Source organism: Tenrec ecaudatus, chromosome 2 (assembly GCF_050624435.1).
Source record: "Tenrec ecaudatus isolate mTenEca1 chromosome 2, mTenEca1.hap1, whole genome shotgun sequence".
NCBI lineage: Eukaryota > Metazoa > Chordata > Mammalia > Afrosoricida > Tenrecidae > Tenrec > Tenrec ecaudatus.
This window is the reverse complement of record NC_134531.1, coordinates 195297566-195324199: the sequence shown is the minus strand read 5'-3', so window position 1 is coordinate 195324199 and position 26634 is coordinate 195297566. Positions and strand designations below refer to the sequence as shown.

General features: G+C 37.7%; 1 protein-coding gene across 1 annotated transcript in view; it reads right to left on the bottom strand.

Moving 5' to 3' along the window:
- The window catches only part of RNF130 (ring finger protein 130), a 144129-nt gene that overhangs the window by 80762 nt on the left and 36733 nt on the right, over positions 1-26634 (bottom strand). The window contains exon 2 of the mRNA XM_075542100.1: positions 8024-8218. Coding sequence (XP_075398215.1) covers positions 8024-8218 — 195 coding nt within the window. The remainder of the gene's footprint in view (positions 1-8023; positions 8219-26634) is intronic.

Below are 26634 nucleotides of genomic sequence, written 5' to 3'. Positions count from 1 at the left end.
AGGAGCCTTGAACTGACAGAATTTGGAGTTACAGGTTTAGGGCAGATGAACCCCATAAATCAGTGTCTTTACAAGGTCCTAAGTCAGTGGTTCTTAACCTTCCTAATGCCGTGACCCTTTAGTACAGTTCCTCACGTTGTGGTGACACCCCCAACCATAAAATCATTTTTGTTGCTACTTCATAACTGTAATTTTGCTACTATTATGAATAGGGCGATCCCTGTGTTGTTGGACCCCCAAAGGGGTTGCGACCCACAGGTTGAGAACTGCTGCCGTAGGTAATTTTGATGCAAGGACCCCTGACTTTCTAGCACTGCCCTGAATGGTGAGAAGGGTATCTCTGGTGGGGGCACATTGAGTGAGCATGGGAAGGGGTTCTTGAAGAATAAAGATTTCTGCCTAGAGGAAAAGTAAAAACAGAAGAGTGACAGAGCATAGATTCATACAAGAATCCCATCAAGGAATGCCTGGCTAAAGAGATGAGAGCCAGAGGCTTCTGTTGGTGTGTATGGTCCCTGGGTCCTACTGACCCTGCCTGTACCCCTGAAAGGGGATCTTTCTCCATTCACCATCTCTCTGACCTTTTCAACAAGATTACTTTTTATAACATGGGTGGGACTCATCCAATCTGTCAAAACCCATAAAAGCAAAAATGTGAGGTTTGCTTTGAAAGAAGTTATTCTGCCTCAGGACTGTAGTATATAAACTCCTGTGTGAATTTCCAGCATGCTGGCTCACTCTACAAATTTCAGACACTAATATGTTTTATATATATATACTTTTATACCAATATCAATTGGTTCTGTTTCGCTGAAGAACACTAATTGATACAGCATGTTGCCATTAATTTGAAAGCAAAGTAGGTATGTTTATTTTTACATTTTTCTTGCCCACCTTTTTATAGAATTCTATCTTTATACAGTATTTTAATTTCTACTCCTAATACTTAAAGGATATGTAGTTCAAAACACTTTGTTTAGAAATACTAATTTTGTGTTATTCTGAAAGTTCAGAATAAAATGAATGAAAGCTTTAATAAGGCATGATTTAGATGCCATAAAGTTCACATTTTCTAAGTGTACAATTCAATAACTTCAGTACATTTATAGGAATATGCAACTTTCCTTATCCTCAAAAGTTCCCTCACGCCCATTTGCAGTTCATGCCCATGTCTCATCCTAGTCCTCAAAGATGTGTGAATCTATTTTCTGTCTCTATTAATTTTAACCTCTGACGGGAGGAATCATACAATATGCAGCCTTCTAGTCTAGCTATTTCACTTAGCATAATGCTTTTGAAGCTTATCTGTGCTACAGCGATATCAGATAATCTCATCTAATTCCTGAACAGGAGTCCATGGTAAGGATAAGCCACATTGTGTTTGTTGGGGGACATTTGGGTTGACTAATGCTGCTATGAACATTTGTGCACACTTCTTTGTGTAAACAAGTGCTTTCTTTTCTCTTGGGGTTCTTTTAGGGGTTGAATTGCTGGGTTGTACAGTAAATTTTTGTTTAACTTTTAAAGAAACTGCCGAACTGGTGGCACCATTTTCTATTTATACTAGCAACATATCAGCACACCAATCCACAAATGTAACCTGAACCGCATGCATTTTAACCTGGAGCAGTGCTACCAGTGTACTCACTCCAAGTTCAAGGAAGAAACAGGACATTTTATTAGAAGGTGAATACCAATGAGACTCCCAGTAATACAGGTTTATCTTTGCGGTGTCCTATTTGAAATCAGAGTATACACCTTACTTTGGAATTTACGCTTGAGGGAGTTACACATAGGTATTTTACATTAATTCAGGTTTTAGGGTAACCATGGAAAGCACCTGTTAATCTTGAGTAAGCAGAGCAATAACGTTCTTTAAGTTTAGTTTTAGGATGTTTTTGTTGACTAGATAGCTTTTAGTCACTTACAGTCCCTAACACTAATCACTCACACTAATAGGTAAATGAGGTGCCTCTCAAAAGTTATCTGGCCTTTCTATGTGACACCTACATCCAATGTATTTACATTTGAGCAATTAAAAAATATTCCACAGGGACCGCATTAAATAAAGTACCGTAGACTAACTGAATTTCTTAAGGGGGATTTTCTTCCTAACTAGATTAAGTAAAATAACTTTGCTTACAATGTGAAATGTCTCTCCATTTAATCTGGATGTTTTAAACTCCTCTCAATAATATTTATAGCTTTATTATACTTCTGTTAAAATTAGTAATTGTGTTTATTAAGTGTTTTCTTTTTGGTGCTATTGTGAGAATTGTTTTCTTAATTTGAGTTCCACACTGTTCATTGCTAGTATACAAACAACTGATATTAATATAGTGATCTTCCATCCTTCATCCTTTCTCAATTCACTAATTAATACTCTGATTTTTAAAATAGATTCTATCAGATTATTCCACATATTCTGTCAATAGTGACAGTTTTAAATCTTTCATTCTAATATGGATGGCTTTTATTTCTTTTTCTTGCTTTCATGCAATAGCTAACACTAAGTACTAAGTACCATGTTGAATATAACGGTGAATGGGGACATCCTTGGGTAGCTTTTTATATAAGGGAGAAAGCAGTCTTTTACAATAAAGGACAATACTAGCTGTGTCTGTTTTGTAAATGCTCACAGGTTGAAGATGTTTTCTCTTACTCCTAACTTACCGAAAGTTTTCTTTTGCTTTATGCTTTAAATCATTAATGGATATTGGAATCTGTCCAATGCTTTTCCTGAATCTATTGAAATAATGATGTGCTCTTTACCAATTCTTCTATTAATTCAGATGTTAAAACTACCTTGCATTTCTGAGACAAATCCTTGTTTGTCATGGGTATAACCTACTTAATAAGTTGCTGAATCCTATTTGCTAATATTAAATAATTTTTATGTTCACAAGAGATATTGCTTTATGGTTATATCTTTGTTTGATTTTGATATCAGAATAATACTGGTCTCACAAACAACCTTACTTTTGCTAATAATACACCTACATCTGTAATGTGGGACATAGTGCATTTATGTAAATAGTATGGGAGGGTTTTGTAGTGTCAAAGAGAAGTATAATGCTACCACTACTTGCATAAAAATATAGTGAGTTGGAAAATGTTTCTCCCTCAATTTTCTGAAACAGTTTGTAGAGAGTTGGATTAATTTTTCTTAAATATTTGATAAACTTTACCAGTGAAGCTTAAGCTGAGCTCGTTTTCCTTTATGAAAAAAATTTGAATTATTAATTCAATTTTTGTTACACATTTAAACAGATTTTATATTTATTCTTGAGTTTATTTTGTTAATTTCTGTAATTTTCAAAATTTGTTTATTTCACTTACACTGTTTACTCTTTTGGTGTGCAGAAAAGAGTTAACATACCAGGTGTAAACTGCTATTCTTTGAAAAGCATATTTACTTGATTCATATTTTCTCAGCTTTCTATGAGATGTCTTAGTTTCGCAGGCATAGTTCTGTCAAAGTGAATGAGTGCCAGTTAATTCGGTGTCCTGTGCGGAAACCCTCATTGTTTTCTTCAACAGGATTCAGTCATTTAAGTTTTTTAATATGTATAAATGAACATTTTGTATGTTTTAGTCTAAAAAGTTTCCCCACATGTGAATATCTGCCTTAGCTCAATAATACTTTAAATTCTATACCAGTGGCTAATTCAATAGTAGTTTGAATTCTACACAAGTGTAGCTAGTTTACCACCAGAGGGCCCATGGAGGTTACTTATACTATCTCTCAAAGTTGACTACGCTGCCACTAAAGTGGGACTGGGATATACATATAAACCTTAGGTAAATGAATGGATTTTGAGCTCGCACTCAATCGTGAGTCTTAACCTAAGAACAATCACTTCTGATGATTTGGCCCTCACGAAGTGACTGCTGACAATATAAGTGCTACAGCAAAGTGTGGCGAAGAAATCAAATGGTTCCCAGCTAGCATAAAGAATAGTGTCTGGGATCTTAGAAGCTTGTCTTAAACAAGCAGCCATCTAAATGACATGCCAGCTAAGTCCACATGGGAGAAGACCACCAACCTGTGTTACCCAAGGACTAAATTATAAAATCCAAGATCAGAGGGGGGAGGAGGGTTGTAATGGAGCTTAAATTCTGAGCATGTGGTTTTCAGAAAGCTGTGAATGATAGTAAAAGCCCTGAATTTATTTACTGAGTCTCCACAGGGATTAAGCCTCCACTGAATTCCCCAGATCACTCGCCAGGGTTGTGAACAGCCTTGCCCTCACATAGAGTGCACTGCAAAATAAATTACTACATAGTTAGGCTAAAAGTTAACATATTATCATTTGTTTTCCTCTTTGATCTATTTTCAGTTTGTTCTAGTTTTTATTATTTTCTTCCTTCTTTGCGATTGAGGTTTTTCTGTTTTATCTTGTTGTTAGGGGTTTTGTGGGTATAATTTACTTTATATGAAATCCAATGTAAGTGGAGAGCAAATGCCTTGAGAATGATTGGGGCAGGGAATGTATGGAAGTGCTTTATACAATTGATGTATGTATATGTATGGATTGTGGTAAGAGTTGTATGAGTCCCTAATAAAATGTAAAAGAAGAAAAGAGAAAAAAATGATTAGGGCAAAGACTGTACAGATGTGCTATATACAATTGATGTATGTATATATATGAACTGTGAAAAGAATTGTATGAGCCCCAATAAATTGTTAAAATTAAAAAAAAAAAAAAGAAAAAAAAAAAAGAAATCCAATGTAAGTAAATCTATGTGACAGTTATTAAATTACTAGACTTTGGGTTATGGCAGGGAAGTTGGGGGGCAATGGGGAAATAGTAATAATAAGCACAAAAGTAAGGAAAAATTTCACTTATAGTTAAATACTACATATAAATATATTATAATAAATCCATTCCCTGTGATGGACTCAAGGTACTTGCAATCATTTACTGTTAAAATTCTGCAATAATTATTTTTATTCATTTCTTCCATGAACATGTAACAAGGGTGTAAATAAGAACAGAAAGAGGCTATATATAAATGATGTGCAGTATGTAAAATCTCACCAGTGGCTCTCATATGGTTAGAGGCGGAATGCTGACTATATTTCAAGTATTTTCTAAACGTAACCTTTTTTCCTTCATGTGTCATTTATGATCATATCTGAATAAACAAATATTTTAAAGAACATAGATATGAAATGCACACATTTATTAAGAGTTTATAGATCTTTTCTACAGCAAGAAGCATTTCTTTAAAAATAAGACTGGAAATCACCCCCTTTTGTACAATTCCCCAAATCTTTTCATACTTAATTGAAATATTCTCATGCTAGCTACTTCCATGCAGTTTTGTGTGTAAAGTAATATAACAAGAAAAAGAAAATATTTTGCTTCATTGAGTTTGTTTCTTTTCCATGAATTTTTTGTTTTACAGAAAGGAATCAGTCTGGGATGAAGATAACTTTTTTGAATCCACACATTTAAATAGTTCTTTCCTCTAAAACAATTAAGAACAGAAAACTGGCACTTGCTGAAAGACTTAAACTGAATAGCCACTCTTGAATGCTACTTCCCCACATAGATATCTACCTAAATTCGGCTGTCCTTAATTTCTTTTTGGTTTACTCGACAAAATGAAAATTTACAAGATTCCAATAAACTCTAAGGTTCTGAATCACATGTTCTGTTTGATTCTTTGTAATTTTCATTAGTTTCAATTTTTCTACAATGAACATGTTTTAGTTATTGTTACAATTAGCAAAACATTTTAGTTTGAAAAGGCTTAGTTATAAAGCAAGTCACACAATTTAAATCTATTTGCATTGTTTGGTTAAGATAGACACAAAAGTATAAATGACTCTCAATTAAGGTGAACAAGTCTTTGCAACTTGCCTGAAAATATATAGGCATTATGTAAAAAACAGGACATATGTTATAAGCTAATTCTTTAAACAGGATACTCTAAAATCTTTATGAATGTGGAAGCAAACTTTAACTAGGTTCCACTGTAGAGAGACAGACTACTGAAAAGGAAAGAACCTCAGCAAACCTGGGTCTGCCGGGGCTCCATGTCTAAAAGATAAGGACAGTCTGACACTGTATGCACACGGGTGCTTCGGATTATGTTCCCTCAAAATCTATGTCCTGAATCCTAACCTCAATGCCTGTGGTTACAATCTCACTGGGAATGAGCCGTCTTCATTATCCCAGCAAGGCAGTATTATGGTAGTGTGTATCCTGAGTCCATTTCTTTTGAGATATAAAAAGAAATGAGATTAAACTAGCAAGCACAGATGGGGGAAGATCGGTGCCAAACCACATGACGTCCCCCAGGAACAGAAGCTCAAAAGAGACAACAACCTTCCCCCAGATACGACAGAGAGAAAACCTCTCGGAGCCAGTACCTTGAATTTTGCTTTCTATTCTCAACTACGAGAAAATGACCTTGTTTGCAAGAGTCACCCGCTGGTGGCATTTCTATAAGAGCAACATAGGGAGCAGAGCTGGCTCAGTCTCAGTGTAAGGCCATGTATGACCTCTGACTTAAAAGGGTGGAGCCAAGTCCTCTAGAGCAGGTATCCAAGGGTAGAGTCAAGGCCTCTTAGGTTTCTATTACTGTGGATGACTATGGCTAAAGCTCAGGGCCAAGGAGCTTCTACCCTGAAATCAGAAGTGGGGCCATTTCCAGGTTGCGTCAGAGAAGAGAGCTTTATTTTCAAGTCCTGAGAGATAACATGAATAGTTCTGTTGCACCTTAAGCTTGCTGGGAGCCTATCCATTTCTTCCTTCCAAATTCTCCATGTATCATAGCAATATCTACCACGCGCCTGTTCCATCACTGGACTTTGGAAGAAGAAAACTTATTTTGCCCCAGAATGGAATATACCAAACTCTGATTCCCTTGGAATGGATTTGAAACTTTTGAGATGATGTGATGAGGTGCATGCATTTTACATGTGGAAAGAACAAGAATTTGGGGGGCCAGTGGGTACAATGTTATGGATTGAACTGAACCCCTAATAATAAGCGTTATAAATCCTAACCTCTGTGCGTCTGATTATAATTCCAATTGGAAATGGGTATCTTTGTTATGTTAATGAGACAGTGTTAGTATAGGATGTATCTTAGGCCCTCTCTTTTGAGATATAACAGAGATTAAACAAGTGAGCAGAGCAGAGATGGAGTCAACAATGTCAAAGCATATGGAGGTCTCCAAGGGACCAGAAAATGGAAAGTGAAGAGATGACACTGAGCCTTCCCCCCAGAGCCAGCACCTTGAGTTCAGTCTTTTATCCCCTTAAACTACGAGGAAAAAAATTTCTGCATGTTGAATTAATTCACTAAGACAGTGGGTCTTATGGGGACTGCCTAAGATTACAAAGATCAAATCTGTAGCACAGTGCCTGCCATACACACACCCACACCCCCTACACCCATATATACTCGTGTATAAGCCGAGTTTTCAGCACATTTTTAATGCAGTTTTTGTGGTAAAATTAGGTGCCTTGGCTGATATTCGGGTCTCTTATACTTGAGTATATATGGTACATAGTACGTGCTCAATAAATTGCCACTGCTATTAAATGATACTTTAGAAATATTTTAAATTCTTTCACAATAAATGAAACATTGCTATTTTAATTATAATAATTAATAAATCAGTTTGAATATTTATCCTAATGAGAATCCTTCCCAAACAAGCAATCCTTGCTAATCCATGACATAAAGGTGAATCTAAATTTAATACATTATTTTTCAAACTTATCAAGCAAAATGTAGACTAAGGATTTAATCATAGCCAGTTACTTAATTAGTACATATTTATAGACTCTTATGCTCATTACTTAAGAGGGAGAGGGAGAAGAGAAAATTCACCTGAAGACAAAATACATGTATTTCAACAAACAGATGACAACAGGAAAAAAAATACAGTCATAGGATCATGTTGAAAAGGTACACAATTTCAGCAGAGGTGGAATCCTGGCCTCTACAGCAATAGCGTCTAGGAGAAAAACACCAAAGTTACAGCCCCTTTTGTTGTTTACCTGGATGAGTCATGGTGACTGGCTCCTCTTTGGATTTGTTATTGTAGATGACTACAGCAACAGCATTGTGGAAAGCAGCCCGTGATATTTTCTCTTTAAATGTACAATTTCCCCTCTGCAGCAAGGCGATCCACTGTTTGATATTAGGAGGAACAAAGAACCGTGTTTGAGGATCACAGCCCAGATGATCAGCAACTAAACACAAAAGGAAAAGAACACACACGTCAACTTTCTCCCGATTACAGGGAAAATATACTCATAAAGACTTTTAATCAAGGGCTCAACTAGTCTCTGAATATGATTAGTCCTAAGGCACTCTAAGAGCCTGTTGCCAACAGAGCTATGGACATGTCCGAAAACAACAGTACAGTGAGTCTGAATCAAGATTTGTACAAAGAGCTGCTCCACTAATGAACCCTGTGATGTAAGTTATAACAGTGACAGTCTCTTGGATAGTTTGCAGATGAATGCCCCCTCGCCCCCCAAAAGGACTGATAATATCCAGTATAGGCTGGTGAAGTAAAGGCAGAACCCCAAAATTCAATAAAACACCAAAAATCATAACCCTAGTTCTGTGTCCTAACTCTGACAGCTACTCATTTATTGCACTACAGCTTTTCTACTCCCATGGCAGCAAGGAAAGAAGAGATAATTCTGCTTGGGGTAGAGGATACCAAAGTAACCTTATCAAACAATCATGTTGAAATTCATTCATGCTTGAACAAATTTCTTTAAAAATATCTATGGAAAGTAGACATGTTTAGTTTTGGCCTGTATTTGAAAATTTAAAGAGTAAAGATAACTCTGAAACAAAAACTAAACTCAGTCTGAGTAGATTCCAACTTAAAGGGACCCTACAGAAGAGGGCAGAACTGCCCCTGTGGGTTTCCAAGATTGTGACTCTTTATGAGAGTAAAAAGCATTAGTTTTCTCCCTGGGAATTGCTGGTGGTTTCAAACAGCTGGCTTTGCAATTAACAGCCCAGAACTACATCATCAGGGATTCTTGAAGGTAATATTAAACAAGAATAACTAATTTCTCTATTTTAAACAAAACCAACTCACTGCCATCGAGTCTATTTCTATTCATAGTATCCCTACAAGATACAGAGAACTGACCCTTTGGGTTTTTGAGGCTGAAAAATCTTTATAGGTGTGGAAAGTTTCATCTTTCTCAGCAGAGTAGCTGGTGGGTTCAAACTGCTGGCCTGGTGGTTAGCAGCTTAGCACTTTTATTTACTGTAAAAATGACTCATGACTCTACATGAGGGCAATTATTAATTTACTTTATATACTTGTGTAAGGAACAAAAACAAATTCACTGCCATTGAGTTGATGCCAATTCTCTATAGAGACTTTATAAGACAGGGTACGACTGTCCCTTGTGGGTTTCCAAGACTAATTCTTTATGGGAATAGAAAGCTCTGCCTTTTCCCCAGAGTGGTTGATGGTTTCAAACTGCTGACCTTGCAATTAGTAATCCAATGTATAACCACTATGCCACCAGCCCATCCTTTGGGGCTACATATTAAATGGCCATTGTTAAAAATGTCTCTGTCCTGGGACAGTTTCAAATACAAGTAAGTACATTTGAAGTTGTCAGGTCAAGCTAAACTTTTTATGTATAATCATCATGACTATGGCATCCTGTGAAAATCTTAAAAAAAACCCTGACTTCTCTTGACCACACTCTCCAATCCACAGCTGGGTCAAATTAGAATGGAAGTTAGTCCAGTTGAAGGTAAAACTCTCCAAATTCACTGCTATCAAGTCGAATCTGACTCAGGGGTAAGAAGTCACAAAAAGCCGATCTGAGTGACAGAGAATGGGAGTCCTATGCACAGAGAAATGTGTATCAGAGCAGGAGAGATGAATACAGCATCCATGTGATAGACCCAAAAGAATGACTCTAGGAGAGAATGAAGAAAGTAGACACACAAAAGATACATCAACGGAGAAATGTTTGCTTCCCATACACCTGGAAGCACGATGCTGCGCAAGAGACCTCTATGCTTTATACCACCTAGAACAGAAAGGGTAGGTGCCACAAACCAGAGAAACAATGTATCTATTGATTCTTACGAAGAGAGTATTTCCCCCCAACTTATCTCATAGTGATCACGGCAAAGGACTGCAACTAGAGGACATTTGCTATCACAGGTCTCATAATACACATTATTTTATGTATTATGATTATTATGGGAGATAACCAATTTCACAACTTGTCACAGTGGAGACTGCCTATAACCATTACCCATTTTTTCCTTACACAGTTTCTGCACTCTGAAATAGCAATCCTTTTTCAATCAAATTAAATAGGAAAAGCAAACCTTTGTCATAACTGTGGTAGCCAACTATGAAAATCTCACACTGTGAAACTATGAAATCCCTAGACTGCTTTCTTTCATAGATCTCTGTTTTACTGGTAATTATGCTCTTTTACAAATAAGCATTTAGGTGATCTGTCATGATCATTTCATTGTCTTAAGAAAACTTTCAATATTATATCTAAATTGAGAGCAATCAAAAAACTGATTTCAAGTGTCTTACTTATTATGTTTCAAAGCAGAGTGTTGCGTAAACCCCAAAAGTAAATGTAGAATCAAGAACACACAAAAAAGAGTTGCATGAGGGCCTTCTGTGAAACATTCTGTGATCTAGCTCTTCCTCTTGTGCTTCCATATGTATGGTGTAGTAAAGAGAAAAGAACATTAATTATGGAATCAACAAAATTCTACCTAGATCAACTACTTATTACTGAAGCAACTGTCATAGGCTATTAAATTGTGATCTTCAAGTTTTACTTAAATATAAAGATTGAAATAAAATTCTCAACTTACATAGTTGTGTATATGAAAATGTCTGTATTTCTTTACTGTTGTGAGCACTTAACTTTAAAAAAATATATAAATTAACTCCCTTTCCTTCTATTTTACCGGTGTTTTCTCTATCTTATCTAAGTAAGCCAGTCTGGTGCCTTACCACAACTCAGCTATACACTTCTATCCCTAAACAGCTTACTTCTATTCTTAACAGTTTACACTCCCATGTCTCCTCTTCCCCTCAGGTGCTTTCAACAATTCTGCTGCTGCTGTCCACTGCGAACAAGGGTTCACCAACACTCACAATGTCCTCAAGAGTTGTTTGGTTTTTTAAAAAACAAACAAAATAACAACCCAAACATAGCAAGGGGTGTAATCACAAAGCAAAATATTTCACATATAACTGTAGGAGGACTTACACATTTTCCTACAGGAAATCTCCCCACAGGGAACAGATTCTACAAGCTGCACAATCAAAACAAATCTAACAAGAGAATGAAGAGCAAATGAAAGTTCCTGCGCACCCAAGTTCACCTAGGTAAGCTGAAAACATGACCCGGTAAGAATAAGATATGCAGGTTTCAGCTCAAGGAAGCAGTATTCATTATTCAGAATAAGAAAATATAGTTTTTCATAATGACTTAATACTGAAGTATGCTCTTTTTTATCTAGGTATTCCTGTCTGTGACTAAGAAGTACACTAGGAATGAAAAAATATGAACAGTTTTAGAACAAATTTTAAGAGCACTGAAAACTAAGTATGATCAAGTGGCAGTACTTAAAAATTTAGCATCAATTATTTATACCTGAAGCTATTTATTAAGTACAGGCATATAATAGAATAAAAGAGCTATGTAATTATGAACCATTAACATTAAAATCAATAGAAATTTTGCTCAAGTTAATAATTATTTTGCCTCTATATTTCTTACTAGTCAAATTCATGAGAGTACAAAGGGATACCCCCCAAAACCAGAACTGCACTTTTTCCCTGTATGCGAGCATCAAGCAACTTGCTCTGAGTTAGTGCACCTAGTGGCATACCTAGAAAGGCTCTCTCTCTGGTCACAGTGAATTTTTTCATGAAAGCAGTTTCGCTAGAACCTCATTTTCTGTGATGGCTGATTTTTTTAATTAATCATTTTATTAGGGGCTCACACAACTCTTATCACAATCCATATATACATCAATTGTGTCAAGCACATCTGAACATTCATTGCCCTCATCATTCTCAAAACATTTGCTCTCCACTTAAGCCCCTGGCATCAGGTCCTCATTTTTCCCCCTCCCTCCCCGCTCCCCCTCCCTCATGAACCCTTGATAATTTATAAATTATTATTTTGTCATATCATTCCCTGTCTGACGCCTCCCTTCACCCACTTTTCTGTTGTCCGTCCCCCAGGGAGGAGGTCACATGTAGGTCCTTGTAATTGGTTCCCCCTTTCCAAATGGCCGATTTAAAAGAACAACATGTGGCTGTGAAATTTTGTTTCCTGGTCAGGAAAAATGCCACAGAAACAGTTGTGATGTTGAACACAGCTTACAAGGGCAGCACTATGGGAAAAACTCAAGTGTATGAATAGCTTTCTCATTTCAAAAAAAGGTGACATTTCAAAAAATGTCTATTGATGACAAACTTTGTTTTGGATGTCTGTTAACTTCCCAAACGGACAAAAATGTTGACTTGAAGGAGTTCGTTCAACCAGGTCAGATTGTTAAATCAAGCTTTCTATTTAGAGGTTCTGAAAAGATAGCACTTAACAGTGTGTGACAAAAAAGGCCTGGTTTGTGGCAAACGGGAGGCTGATTTTGCCACCATGACAATGAACCTGCTCACAGTCCTCTCAGTGTGCTAGTTTTTGGCAAAAAAGAGCATGCCTCTCTTGCCCCATGTACCCGATTCACCTGGCCTCTTTCCGTGAGACTTCTGTTTCCAAATATGAAGAGGGACATGAAAGGGCAGCAATTTGATAAAGTAGAAAAGGTGAAGAAAAAAACGAGGGAGCTGCTGTCAGCCATCCAAACAGATGAGTTTAAAAATGCTTCCAAGATTGGAATCGTAGATTTGACAAATGTATAAATGCAATGGAGAGTATTTGAAGGTGATAAGGTTGTTTTGTAAAAAAATTTTTAAATACATAGCTTTGAGGGTGGTGAATTATGGTTTTATTTGGTACCCCCTCATATATTTCCTCTGCCCTTAATTAGCAGTTGTACAATCAGAAGAAACTAAAACATTCAAAATAAAAATGTCAAACTGAAGATGATACAAAATGTTATACTGCAAAACTCAAATTGTTTTTCTAATATGGACTTGCCTTTTAAACCCCAAAATATTCATGAGATTTATTTATTGCTTGATAAGGGCCAAAATAATGACGCCATTTTCACCTCCATGAATATTAACATAAGCAACCCAACAGCCCACTAAGTATCAAAGAGAAACAAAAGGAAGTCAAACACCTTGACATAAAGAATTTCTACATTTATTGGAAAGGCAGGACAGTCACAGAAATTTTACACTCACAAAACAGTACAGACTAATTGCCAGCATGAGTGCTTCAACATTTAGGAAAGGAACAGAACAACATAATGTTAAAGGCTTAGTGGGTGTTGGAATCTAAGTGGAAAATCAGCCAAGCAGAAAGAGGAGCGACACAGAAGTAACTAGCAAAAGCATACAGAACAATGATTAAATCCTTCTTTTGAATTCTGGTGAAAAATCAACTAAGATGACACGTAACTAAAACTCTAACACCATACAAATTTCAGATGATCAGGTTCTGAGGCCCCACCTATAATGGGGAAAGAATATTCTGATATGAAGGACATGTGAATGGTTACGGTTTCAGTTAAACATTAAATCAGATAGCCCCTTCCCCACTCTACCAGTCTGAAACTCCCCACTGCGATGCACAAGATTTTTTTTTATGATAGGTAGTAGTGTCACCACTTTATTTTGTGTGTATTAGTGTGTAGTTTTTTTTCCCAAACACTGAGCCTTGATCAGCTTGACTTCAGGTAATAAGAATCCCGCAGGCTGGGGCAAAAGGAAGAACAGAGGAAAACATTTTCTGCACCAACAGTCCTGAGAGGTTGTTGTCCTCACTCTAAGCATACAGACAGATGTCCAAGTGTGCTGCTTGATTTCAGAGGCTGGTGTACCTTGCTTCATTTGTCTGAAATGCCAATCCCACCCTGATGACCACCTCCTACACCTCAGTATCTTACTACAACAGCTTCCCAAAACCTTCCCTGGCCCTCTAGAGCTGAGCTAGGTGTTGTTTCCATGGCACCCTGACTAGGACTACATCCGGTTTGGCATTTATTGTACTATATTACTAACTGGATGTATATTTTGGAGGCTCTCCTCAAAGGTGAGCTCTATCATCTCCTTCACTATCTGTCTGGCAGATAGTAGATGCCTAACATACTTGCTGAAAGGAGGAGGGGGAGAATGACAGAGGGAGAGTAAGCAAAACTGGCATAATGAAAAAGCCTGGGCCAAACGTCTCTCTCTGTTTTGGTAATGTTCTGACTGGAGTAATGTTCTATCAGCTGTTACCAACACGAGAAGTAAAATAAAAATAATTCTAACAATTGATCCCAGATTTAGATGTTTCCATTGCATTGAGAATAAGCAGGTTTCGTTCTGCTTACTCTCTTTCTGATTCCTACATTAGATTATAATCTCTTTAATCTTTAGATCTACCTGGAGTTTATTTTCCCTTTGTTACATTCTAATGTTATAGTTCACAGGAAAACATATTTTTGCTCCCAATTTCTGAATCTTATTTTTAATGTTCAATTATCTATATTTTCATCCCTTTATTCACTCCTATGGACATACTGCTTTGTGTTTTTTTTGTGAACATTTTTATTGGCACCCAATCCACATATCATACAGATCAATAGTTCAATCATTCAATCATATCAAGAAGCACCATACAGTCATGACCATAATCAATTTTAGAACATTTCCCCCCACCACCCATGATTAAATCAGCTTTCAAATGAGCTGTGCAACCACAATCAGTTGTAGTGCTCCCTCCCCTCTCCTCCTTCATTGTTTACTCCTGAAATGCTCTCACCCTCCCTATCTCCTACCCCCACCCCTAGATCCCCACATAAAACATTGTATCAGTTATCGCTATGCATCTACTCCTTCTGTGCTTCACAAACTGGGAAACCCAAAATGAAGTGGTATAATATAAGGATAAAAACACTAATGAGTAAGAAAGAAAAGACTGCCCTCAGTCTTTAAAAAAACAGGAGGATTAGGGGAGGGTGGTGATTGAAATGGGGCATCTATCACAAGGATCAACCTATACCCCCCTCCCAGGGACATGAATGCAAAAGTGGGTGAGGGGCAACGGAGGTAGATGTCAGATATGAAAATAATAACCTATAACTTAGCAAGGGTTTGTGGGGGAGAGTGGGTGGGGGAGGGAGGGGCAAGAAATGGGGAGCTGGTAGCAGGGGCTCAAGTGGGAAGAGAATGCTTTGAAAATGATGATGGCAGCACATGTGAAAATGTGCGTGACGCATTAGATGTATGTATGTATGGATTGTAATAAGAGATGTAAGCGCTGCGCCCCCCCCCAATTAAAAACACACACACATAAAAAACCCAGGGAAGAAATTTTTGTCATGGAACATGCAAGAGATATTTTGCACCTAGAACAAATTCAGGTTAGATCATTAGGAAGGTCAATTGACTGAGGATCAAGTCCAATCCAGTATAGTCAAGATTACAATAATCTCCGTTGGAGGTAAGGCTGTTCGATACCCTTGCTTATGGCTACTGGGAGTCTGCCAGCAGTTTAGTCTCCCTAGTTACTCTGCAGATGGGCGTGGGGCTTCCATTGTTCTCTACAGCAGTCTACAAATTGGGTGTTTATAATTTTAGCTCTGATACTTTTCCCTTCATCGTATTTGGGTTTTGATATTGTCATCGTTGGATCACACAAGCTGGTGTGCTCTTCCATATGGACTTAATTGACTCCTTACTTAGATGGCTGCTTGCTTGAATAAGACCCCAGATACTTAAAAGACTCCAGACACTATCCCAATTGATAGTCAGGCATCATCTGCTTTCTTCATCACATTTTGCTGTAGCACCCTTATCTTCAGTGATCATTTCATTAAGGTAGTATTGAGCAGGGCCATATTATCAGAACTGGCTGTTTTTGGATTGGGGCTAGAGATAAGCAGGAGCCCAAATCCATCTGCCATGTCCACGGAATGTTCAAGACTCAGGTTTACTTTGGCAGCCATAATATGACAAAACCAAAACCCCATAAGACCAACTACAACAATAAGAGCAACACCCCCAAAAAACACACAACAACCAGCAAACAAAAACAACAACAAAAAAGTTGAAGGCAGGAAAACAAAAACCCAAAGAAAAAAAAAGTAAAACATTGTCAATCACCCCTTAGGGCAGGCATCCTCAAACTATGGCTCACGGGCCACATGTGATGTGGCCCGCGGAAGACATTTATCTGGCCCGTGGGTGTTTTTGCCCTGTTTGGTTGTTTTTTGTTGTTTTTTGTTCTAACTTCAGAATAAGATATGTGCAGTGTGCATAGGAATTTGTTCAGAGTTTTTTTTTTTTTTTAAACTATAGTCCGGCCCTCCAACGGGTCTGAGAGACAGTGAACTGGCCCCCTGTTTAAAAAGTTTGAGGACTCTTGCCCTAGGGCATAAGGCAAATGCCCTGAAAATATCATCAATTTTCCAATGACACAGCTCTCCGAACACTGTCGGTAAATGAGTATACAAATACATTTCCACCTTGAGCCACCACCCATGAGTTGTTGCCCTACACAGTTCTATCTCCCATTCAACTGTGTTCTGGTTACTCTATGTATGAGGATTGGTGCCAGGGAGGACCTTTCTGGATCAATTCTTCCAAGTGCAGATCTCTGCCCAGATCGAAACCTTTCATGTCATTGCAAGGTGGGCATCGAGATACTAAATATTTTGTGATTCTGGGTCTCTTTCCATTGGACACCCACCAAGCCAGGGTTTTCCCCCAAGGTCCAATGACCACCACTCCCACAGTCCCAAGTTGGCCACTTTCTGCTTCCTCTCCCATCCAAGTACCCCAGTCTTCAGACCAAAGGTGCAGGCAACTTCGAGGCAGGGCTCGGTTCATTCAGCGGGGCCTCTATGGTATGTCATTCTGGTGTAGCCCCTGCCATGATCATCATGGTGTTTAGTATATGGTGTGGTTCACTGAAAGCTGGGTAGAAATGTATTCGTAGTGTATACCCAGGAACATAAAATCATTGTTCCCCTAGATTCCCTTCAATCATTGTTTAGCATCCCTTCCTGATGTGAGGGTACCTTTCTCCAATAACCCACCATATTCAACTACCAACAGAACTATCAGTGTCTCCTCCACACTATAGGTTGTCCTGTTCCCTGGTCTTAGCTTGATTTTCTGACAAGCTTCTCCTTCCATTCCTGTGTGTGTGTGGTGGTGGTGGTGGGGGCACTGATTTGTCGTGTCTTGCCTCGATGTTGTATAACCTCAAGTGGATGGTCATCTTCCATTTCCCCCTTCTTGAAGGAGTGACCCCAGGCAACGTGAGGCTTCCACTTTCAAGTTGGCTCTTAAAAAGTGTGCAAAAGGGAGGTGATGTATGGCTCATGGCCACTTGGTAGCATCTCTCCTTTTGTTCAGGATTTGGTTCCTAAGATTTGTTTATTTGGTGCTTCTTCATATAGTAGTGGATTCATACAATATTTGTCCATTAGTGATTGACTTACTACACGCGGCATAATGGTTTCCAGGCCCTTTCTTCTCATATGGCACTTCATGCTTTCATCTCTGTTTTTTAGAGATGCATAGCATTCCATTGTGTGTAAGTACCACAGTTCCTTTATCCATTCTTCCACTGTAGGGCATTTGGGTTGCTTCCAGTTTCTTGCTATTGTGAACTGTGCTACCACGAACATGGGAGAGCATACCTCCACTTGCGTTTTGTCTCATTTCTTTAGGGTATTTGCCTAATAGTGGTATTGCTGTATCATACAGGATTTCAATTATCTGCTGCTTTAAGTATCACCTTATCATTTTTTACAGTGGCTATATGTATTTACAAGTTCACAACAGGATATATAAGTTCCAATCTCTCCACATCCTCTCTAGCATTTTTTTTTAATTTGGGCAAGCATTGTGGGTGCAAAGTGGTATCTCATTGTGGTTTTTAATTTGCTTTTCCCTTATGGCTAGTGATAGTGAGCATTTTTTATGTTTCTTTGTCATTTAGACTTCATTTTTGGGAAACTGTCTTCATATCTTTTCCCTATTTTGTAATTGGGTCTGTTGTTATTTTCTTATTGAGCTGTTGTAGAATTCTGTGTATTTTGGTAATTGTGTCTGTCTGATGTGTCGTTGGTAAAAAAAAATTTTTTTTCCAAACTGGGTTCTCGTTTCACTCTGCTGATGAAGTCTTTGATGTGCCTAAGTTATGTAATTTCAGCATGCCCCAATCACCTAGTTTGTCTTCTGTTGTGTGTACCTCTTCTATTATACTTGGTAGTCTATGTATGTCTTGCAATAGGGCCCTTAAGTTTGTTCCATGCTTCTCCTTGATGATCCTCAGAGCTTTGGGATTTTCTTTAGTTTTTCAATTCATCTTGAGTTCGTTTTTGTGCATGGGGAGAGAGATGGGTCTTGTTTTATTCTTCTACATATGGAAATCCAGTTTGTCCAATACCTTTTCTTGAAGAGGTTGTCCTTCTCCCATTGGATCTTTCTAGATCCTTTGTCAAAGATTAGATGCCTGTAGGCTGATGAATTTAGGTCTGGGTTCTCTGTTAGAGAAACAAATCCAGACTCATATGTTTAGGAGAGTTTTATATAAAGGGTATGTGCACATTAAGAAAACATCCCAGCCAAGTTCTGCCCAAGTCCACAAGTCCAGCATTAGCCCATATGTCCGACACCAATCCACAAAGTCCTCCTCCATCTCACAAAACACACGCAATAACTCTGACTATAGGAGGAAAGCAGAATGAATGAACGTGCAAGCATCTCAGTGCTGGTCGAGGTCTCCATGCAGCTGCTCCAGCACCCAGGGCTATATCAGGGTAGGTCCATGCTGCTTCTCCTCAGGGATGTCTTGCTGGAAGTGAGCCTTGCCAGCTGAATCTGGGAACTGGCTAAGGCAGCTGTACCCTGGTCTGAGCATCAGAAAGCAAGAGACTGGAGAACTAGAAAAGCGAGGCTCACCGAGCCATTTATCCCTCCACCCTTCAATTAACCACACATTTGTTTATTGGCCAACTTGGCACAATAAACTTTAACTATCTCATAATTGGTCTATGTTTCTCTCATTGTACCAGTACCAGGTGGTTTTGACTCCTTTGGTTGGCTATATATGTCAGGCAGTGTTAGGGCTCCTACTTGTTTCTTCTTTTTAAGAAGTTCTTTTGCTTATCTTGGGTCTTTTGCCTGCCCATATAAAATTGGCAATTAGTTTTTCCATTTATTTATAGAATTAATTTGGGATTTGAACTGTTATTGCATTATATCTGTGGACGACTTAGGTAGTATCATTTTCACAATATTAAGTCTGCCTATTCATGAGCATGGGATATTCTTCCATTTTTGTAGGTCCTTTTTATTAAATAAATCATTTTATTGAGGCTCTTACAGCTCTTATAAACATTACATACATCAGCTATATCAAGCACATTTAGACATAAGCTTCCATCATAATTTTCAAAACATTTAGTTTCTTCTTGAGCCCTTGGTACCAACTCTTTTTTTCCTCCCTCCCTCACCTTCCCACCCTTATTTTTATTTTCATATTTCACACTGTCTGCTGTCTTCCTTCACCCACGTTTCTGTTGTTTGCCCCCCCCCCGGGGGGTAGTTGTACACCAATCATTGTTGTCAATTTCCCCTTTCTCCCCCTTCGCCCCCCACCTTCCCCTACCCTCATGGTATTGCTACTCTCATTATTGGTCTTGAGGGGCTTATTTGTCCTGGATTCTGTGTGTCTAGAGCTCTTATCTATACCAGTGTACATGTTCTAGTATAGCCAGATTTGGATAGAACTGGTACCATGATAGTGGGGGAAGCATTAAAGAACAAGAGGAATGTTGTATGTTCTGTTGCTGCTATGTTACACCAGGGCTGACTCATTCCTTCTTTGTGACCCTTCTGTGAAGGGATGTTCAACTGTCTACAGATGGGCTTTGGGTCTCCATTCTGACCCCCCTTGTTTTTATCAAAATGGTTGTTTGTTTTGGGTCTTCTGATGCCTGATATCTGATCCCTTTGACACCCTGGGATCACAAGGGTTGGTGTGCTTCTTCCATGTGGGCTTTGTTGCTTCCCTGCTAGGTGGCTGCCTGCTTAACTTCAAGTCTTTAAGACCCCAGACGCTAAATCTTTCAATAGCCAGGCATCATCAGTTTTCTTCACATTAGCTTATGCACCCATTTTGTCTTTAGTGATCATGTAGGGAAGGTGAGCATTACAGAATGCCATGTTATTAGAACAAAGTGTTCTTGCATTGAGGGAGGACTTGAGTTCAATGTTTTATCTGCTACCGTAATACTTTACCTATAAATATATGTACATAGACCTATATTCTTATTGCTATATTAATATATTTACATGTGTACATGCCTATGTCTATAGCTCTATAAATGTCTTTTGCCTCCTAGTTCTTTCCTCTATTTCCTTTTACTGTCCTCTTGTCCCACTAGCGTGTTCATATGTAGTTCCTTGTTAGTTTCTTCTAGTAATGTTCTGTAGTTTTCTCTGCATAGATTGTTTCTTTTTTTTTAAATCATAGAAGGTGGTGAAGGGAGACACCGGATAAGGCAAGAAATGATAAAATAATAATCTAAAATTATCAAGGGCTCATGAGGGAGGGGGAAGCGGGGAGGGAGGGGAAAAAAAGAGGACCTGATGCAAAGGGCTTAAGTGGAGAGCAAATGCTTTGAAAATGATTAGGGCAAAGAATGTATGGATGTGCTTTAAACAATTGATGTATGTATATGTATGGATTGTGATAAGAGTTGTATGAGCCCCTAATAAAATGTTTAAAAAAATCATTTCATTAGGGGCTCATACAACTCTTATCACAATCCACACATACATCAATTGTGTTAAGCACATTTGTACATTCATTGCCCAATTATTTGTTTCTTTAGTTTATTCTTAAGTATTTCATCTTTTGTGGTATTGATTTCTATTATCTTTTCATAGCTCTCTTTATCTGGCATACAGAAACCTGATTGATTTCTGGTTATTAATTTTGTATTTTGCTTCCTTGCCAAATTCCTCATTTGCTTCTAGCAAACTTTTGGGGTTTTCTATATATATAGGGTTGTGTCATCTGTGAATAGCGAGAGTCTCATTTCTTCTTTGCCTATTGATATCCCCTTGATTTATTTTTGTTGTCTGATGGGTCTAGCTAAAACTTCCAGCGCAATGTTGAATAAGTGTGTTGACAGGGGACATTCTTGCCTGGTCCCTGTTTTCAGTGGGAATGTTTTTAGATTTTTCTCATTGAGCATGATTGTTGGCTGTTGGTTTCCCCCATTGGCTGTTGGCTTCGCACATATGGCTTTTATTATGTTAAAGAATATTCATTCTATTCTTATTTGGTTGAGTGTTTTGACAGAAATGAGTGTTGAATATTGTCAAATACCTTTTCTGCACCTATTAATATGATTCATGTGATTTTTATTTTGTCCTTTATTTATGTGGTGGATTATATTGATTCTCTTCAAATATTGAAAAATCCCTGCAAACCTGGAATGAATCCTACTTGGTCATGGTGAATTACTTTTTTTGATTTGCCGCCGTATTCTACTGCCCAGGATTCCACTGAGGATTTTAGCGCCTAAGTTCATAAGGGATATTGGACTATAATTTCCAATCTTTGTGGAGTCTTTGCCTGGTCTGAGTATCAGTGTTATGCTGCTTTCATAGAATGAGTATGGGAGTTTGTAGTTCATTTCTATGTTCTGGAAGAATTGTGTAGTATTGGTATGAGGTCTTCTTTGAATATTTGGTGGAATTCCTCTGTGAAACTGTCTGGTCCTGGGCTTTTCTTGGTTGGTAGTTTCTTAATAATCCTGCTCTATTTCATCTTTGGTTGTGAGTCTGCTGAGTTTTTCAATATTTGTTTGCATCAATTTGAGTGGGGGGATGTGTCTCTAGGTATTTGTCCACTTCTTCTAGATTGTCGAATTTAAGTATGGTTTTTCATAGTAGTGTGTTATTATTCCTTTTATTTCACTTGGATCTGTTGTAATGTCACCAATTTCATCTCTTATTCTGGGTATTTACATAGACAGTGGTCTGTCTATTTTGTTACTCACAACCGTGGCTTCCAATAGAATCTGATGGACCAGTAAAGTTCAAGACAGTTCAGCTCTTAAGGTTTTGGCGACTGTTTGATTGCAAAGAACAAAGGACAATCACAGAGGTGTATGAAGATGTTTTAAGAATACTGAAAACTGCACTGGTGAGAAAAAGGCCAGGAAAGTTGTGCCAACAAATTCTTCTTCATCACGACAGCATACTTGCTCATTTTCAATGGTAGAAAAGGCTGTCCTTTGAGAATTCTATTGGAAAACCTTACCCTATCCACCTTACAGCCCTGATCGTGCCTCTTTCCCAAACCCAAAGAATGTTTAAATAGAACATGACCTGAGTCCCTTGAGTATTCCTAAACTGCCATTGTGAAGTGGTGTAAACCGAAGGGCACACAACTTTTCAAAAAGGCTTAGAGAGGTAGAGGGTATGTTGAAAAGATACTACTTCACTTTTGATATTTTTATTTAATAAAGGTATTCATTATTTTGTAGTAATACTTTTTGACTTATCCTCATACTTTATTCCTCTTTTTAAATCCTCACCCCATTCTCATTTTTGTTGCCCTTTGTAGTATGTTACTTTTCCTTTTCTGGTAGAATTTATTATAATCATCAGCAAAAGTGGTCTGGATCCCACCTTTTATATAGATTTCTCAGCAGCCATCTTTTTAAAAGAAAAAGGATATCTCAAAAGATTCCCTGCTGTTCCCATTATCCCAGTTTCCACTTATACCTCCTCCTCACTTTTCAATCTTTCTGCTTCCAAACACCCCACTAAAACTGCTGAAAATAAGACACTAATAACCTCCATGTTGCTAAATTCCAGGAAACGTTGTCTTCCTTCCAACTGACCTCTCAGCTATATCCATTCTGGAAAGCACGTGCCGTGCCTCCTTAGGGTTCTTCCGCTCCCAAGGACTACATCCTCCTGACTTTCCTCCTAAGAGTCTGCTTTACTGACTTCTTTCCCACGACCTGAACTCTACATGCTGCCATTCCTGAGCGTTTTGATACAGGATTCAGACTTTCTGGGGGATATAATACTTACTGTGTAAATGGTATGCTTTTTATTACTGAAACAATGAAGCTTCCTAGCATCGTATGATTACTGCCATTTTGGGAAACAAATTTTCATTATTTATTTATTTAAACCCACAAATTCCAATACATATAGCTAAATCAGGTCAACAACAAGCTAAGAATCATGAGAGAAATGTGAAAAATTACACACAGGGAATGGACCCATTTGGATAAAATCTATGTTTTTGACCTTATAGTTTGTTTTTTGTCAACTTGGCTGGGTCAGGATTCTTAGTGGTTTAGTAGTTAGTACCTAGTAATCTCCCATGATATGACCTAACCCAATATTATCAACTCCATAATGGTATCTGTAGTGAGCAAGCAATCAGTTTTAAGATTAGGGTAGATTATAATTTCCTTAGGCCATCATTCTAATACAATTGAAAGGAAGTTTCCTCAGAGATGTGAGCTACTTCCTATATAAATGGACACTGTGGAAAGGCTTGCTTGCTTTTTGCTGGGTTCGGATCCTGTACCTGGTTCACTCACCTCTAGTTGTTTGTACTAAGGCCAATGGCCTGTCATATTGCTTGCTGTCAGGAGCCAACAGCTGCCTGCCAACTGACCTGTCAAATCTTGGAATCATTCACCTCTTCAGTCACAAGCCTGACCGGTGACCTCGGATTCATCTGCCTCTGCAGCTCCCAGTTTGTGGTTTTCTTGTTAATCTTGAGTTCATCAGCTCCTGACACCATTTGAGTCAGAAGAAGCCTCTAGTTTAACGTCTAACTCAGCAGTTCTCAAATTGTGGGTTGTGACCCTTTTGGGGGTTGAACAACCCTTTCACAGGGGTCGTCTGATTCATAACAGTAGCAAAATTACAGTGATGAAACAGCAGCGAAAGTAATTTTATGGTTGGGGGTAACCACAACATGAGGAACTGTATTAAAGGGTCACGTCATTAGGAAGGTTGAGAACCAATGGTCTAACCCAGAGACTTGGTACCTGCCTGTAAACAGACTGGCCTGCTTTTCCCACGGTGTGAGCCATTATAGCTATCTGTCTATATCTTTACACAGATATATGATATATATAAATTTCTCTAATATATTGCCATTGATTTTGCTTTTCTAAGCTAAATCAGCTTAGCATCCAGCCTAAGACAATAAATGAACACATATTTTTGAAAACTTCCACTCCTTCACATGGAAAGAGGCACAGAAGGCAAATCATTCCATATCTAATTTATATCTTTCTAGGCAGGGTCACAGAATCACCTTGGGGATTGAAGTGGTCTCTTAATTGCAAACTATCACCTGCTTTATATAAAAACAAATCTTATTCCATCCTGGTATGTGTAAATTTCATCCACATAAGCTTATGCGTTATGTGAGACCGATCCAGCTCCAGGGATATACATAAGACTGCAGATGAGCCCATGGAAGTAGAGAAATTAAGTATTTGAAATATTTTTTTCTTCCGTTTTCTATTGGATGTGACTAAAGAAACAAGTTACTCTAATTGTGGCTGGCAGTCATCTTAATCAGGATGAGGGAAATTTAACCCACAATTCCAACTCATAGCAATTTTAGAGGACAGAATAGAACTGCTCCTTAGAGTTTCTAAACTGTAAATCTTTTTAAATTTTATTAATTTTTAATTAATAGATTAATATTATTACAACTCTTACCACAATTCATATATACATCCATTATGTCAAGCACATTTGTACATTTGTTGCCATCATCATTCTCAAAACATTTTCTTTCTACATGTGCCCTTGGCTTCTCACTTTCCTCGCCCCCCCCCCCACGAAACCTTGGTAATTTAAGAATTATTATTTTTTCATGTCTTACACTGTCTGACATCAACCTTCACCCACTTTTCTGTTAAGACTGTAAATTTTAATACACAGTCTCACCTTTCTCCTTCGGTACAACCTTAAAATGACATTGTACCTATGGATCGCAGGGAAAAGTGGAAAATAAGCAGTTACTGGTTAACACTACTTATGTGTTAGATTGTTTAGTCCTAAAAACTGCCCCAATCTTTCTCTCAAGGAGCAGCTGGTGGTTTCAAACTGGTGACCTTGAAGTTGACAGTCCAACGTGTAACCAATACACCAGCAGGGCTCCTACTGACTACCACTAGTCTGTTATACAAAATGTTAATGAAATATTACACATTACTATATTACAAATATTTTAAATACCCTGGTAACTGTTTCAGTATATTTTAATCCTATTTATTTGTATACTTAACACTGTCTAGGAAGCAGTCTTCAACTTTCAATAAACTGAGAAAAGCTATATAAGCACAAAATAAATTTATAGAAATAAATTCAAATACAAAGTTCAAGGAAAAGTGGAATGAAACGATAATTAGAATTTTTCCATGAAGTCTTTGAAGTTCCCAAGAATTTGGGTTTATTTCTCTTACTCTATTTTGTGCTTATTTATCCTGCTTTTCCTAAGCTTCTTCATATATTTTCCCTGCTTTCCTGTCTTTGAAAAACTGACCATATTTTATACCATCTATATACAAGTTCTATTTTTCAGTGGTTATCCTTAAAATATCAATATGCTTATCTGATATAACGTCAACATTTAATCAATACCTCTTTTCTTTTCCTAAATAACACAAGTTCCTTAAAATATGTGTGGTCATATCTTTCGCGATGCCATTATTCAGCCCATGGGTCCATCTGCGGTCTTGTGTCTATCCCTGGAGCTGGGTAATACATATGCTCGCATAATACATATGCTTATGTGGGCATATCCAATTACCCACACCACTTGAAGTGTAACTTCCCAGTCTTTCAGTTCTGTCTTGCTTTACTTCTCCCCTTCCCCAACAATACTTAAGGTTTTATACAACCAATACTTGTTACTTTTACCTATGGTTATTTGTTAGGCCTTCTAACATCCTACTTTATCCTTTTATGTTCTATTTCCTTATTCTATATCTTCACAAGTATTTTAAAATGAGGATTTGTTAGAGTAAACTCTCCTTTTATACCTGAAAATCCTTTTTTTTGCCCTGACTCTTGATATAAATGACAGTTCAACATTCTCTTAGCACTTTCTAGTTCTACTTTCCAGTGGCTATCCTTCAAGTGTCAATATGCAACACTTACATAAAGCCAACATTTAATCTATTTATCTTCTCCTTCTAATAGCACAAGGTTATTAAAATATACTTCTTATGCCGGTGCTAAGGGTCTGAATTTTCAAACAAATTGTGTATGCTCTCAAATGTCACTGTATCTATTTTTTCTTTTGATGCTACTATTTTAAAAGTATAATAAATTTGTTCTTGTTTTTCTCCTAACTGAAAATTTTTACCTTTATGACTATATTCTAAAGAAATAAATTCTTACAACAAATAATTACTCTTTCATACAATTTTTTTATGA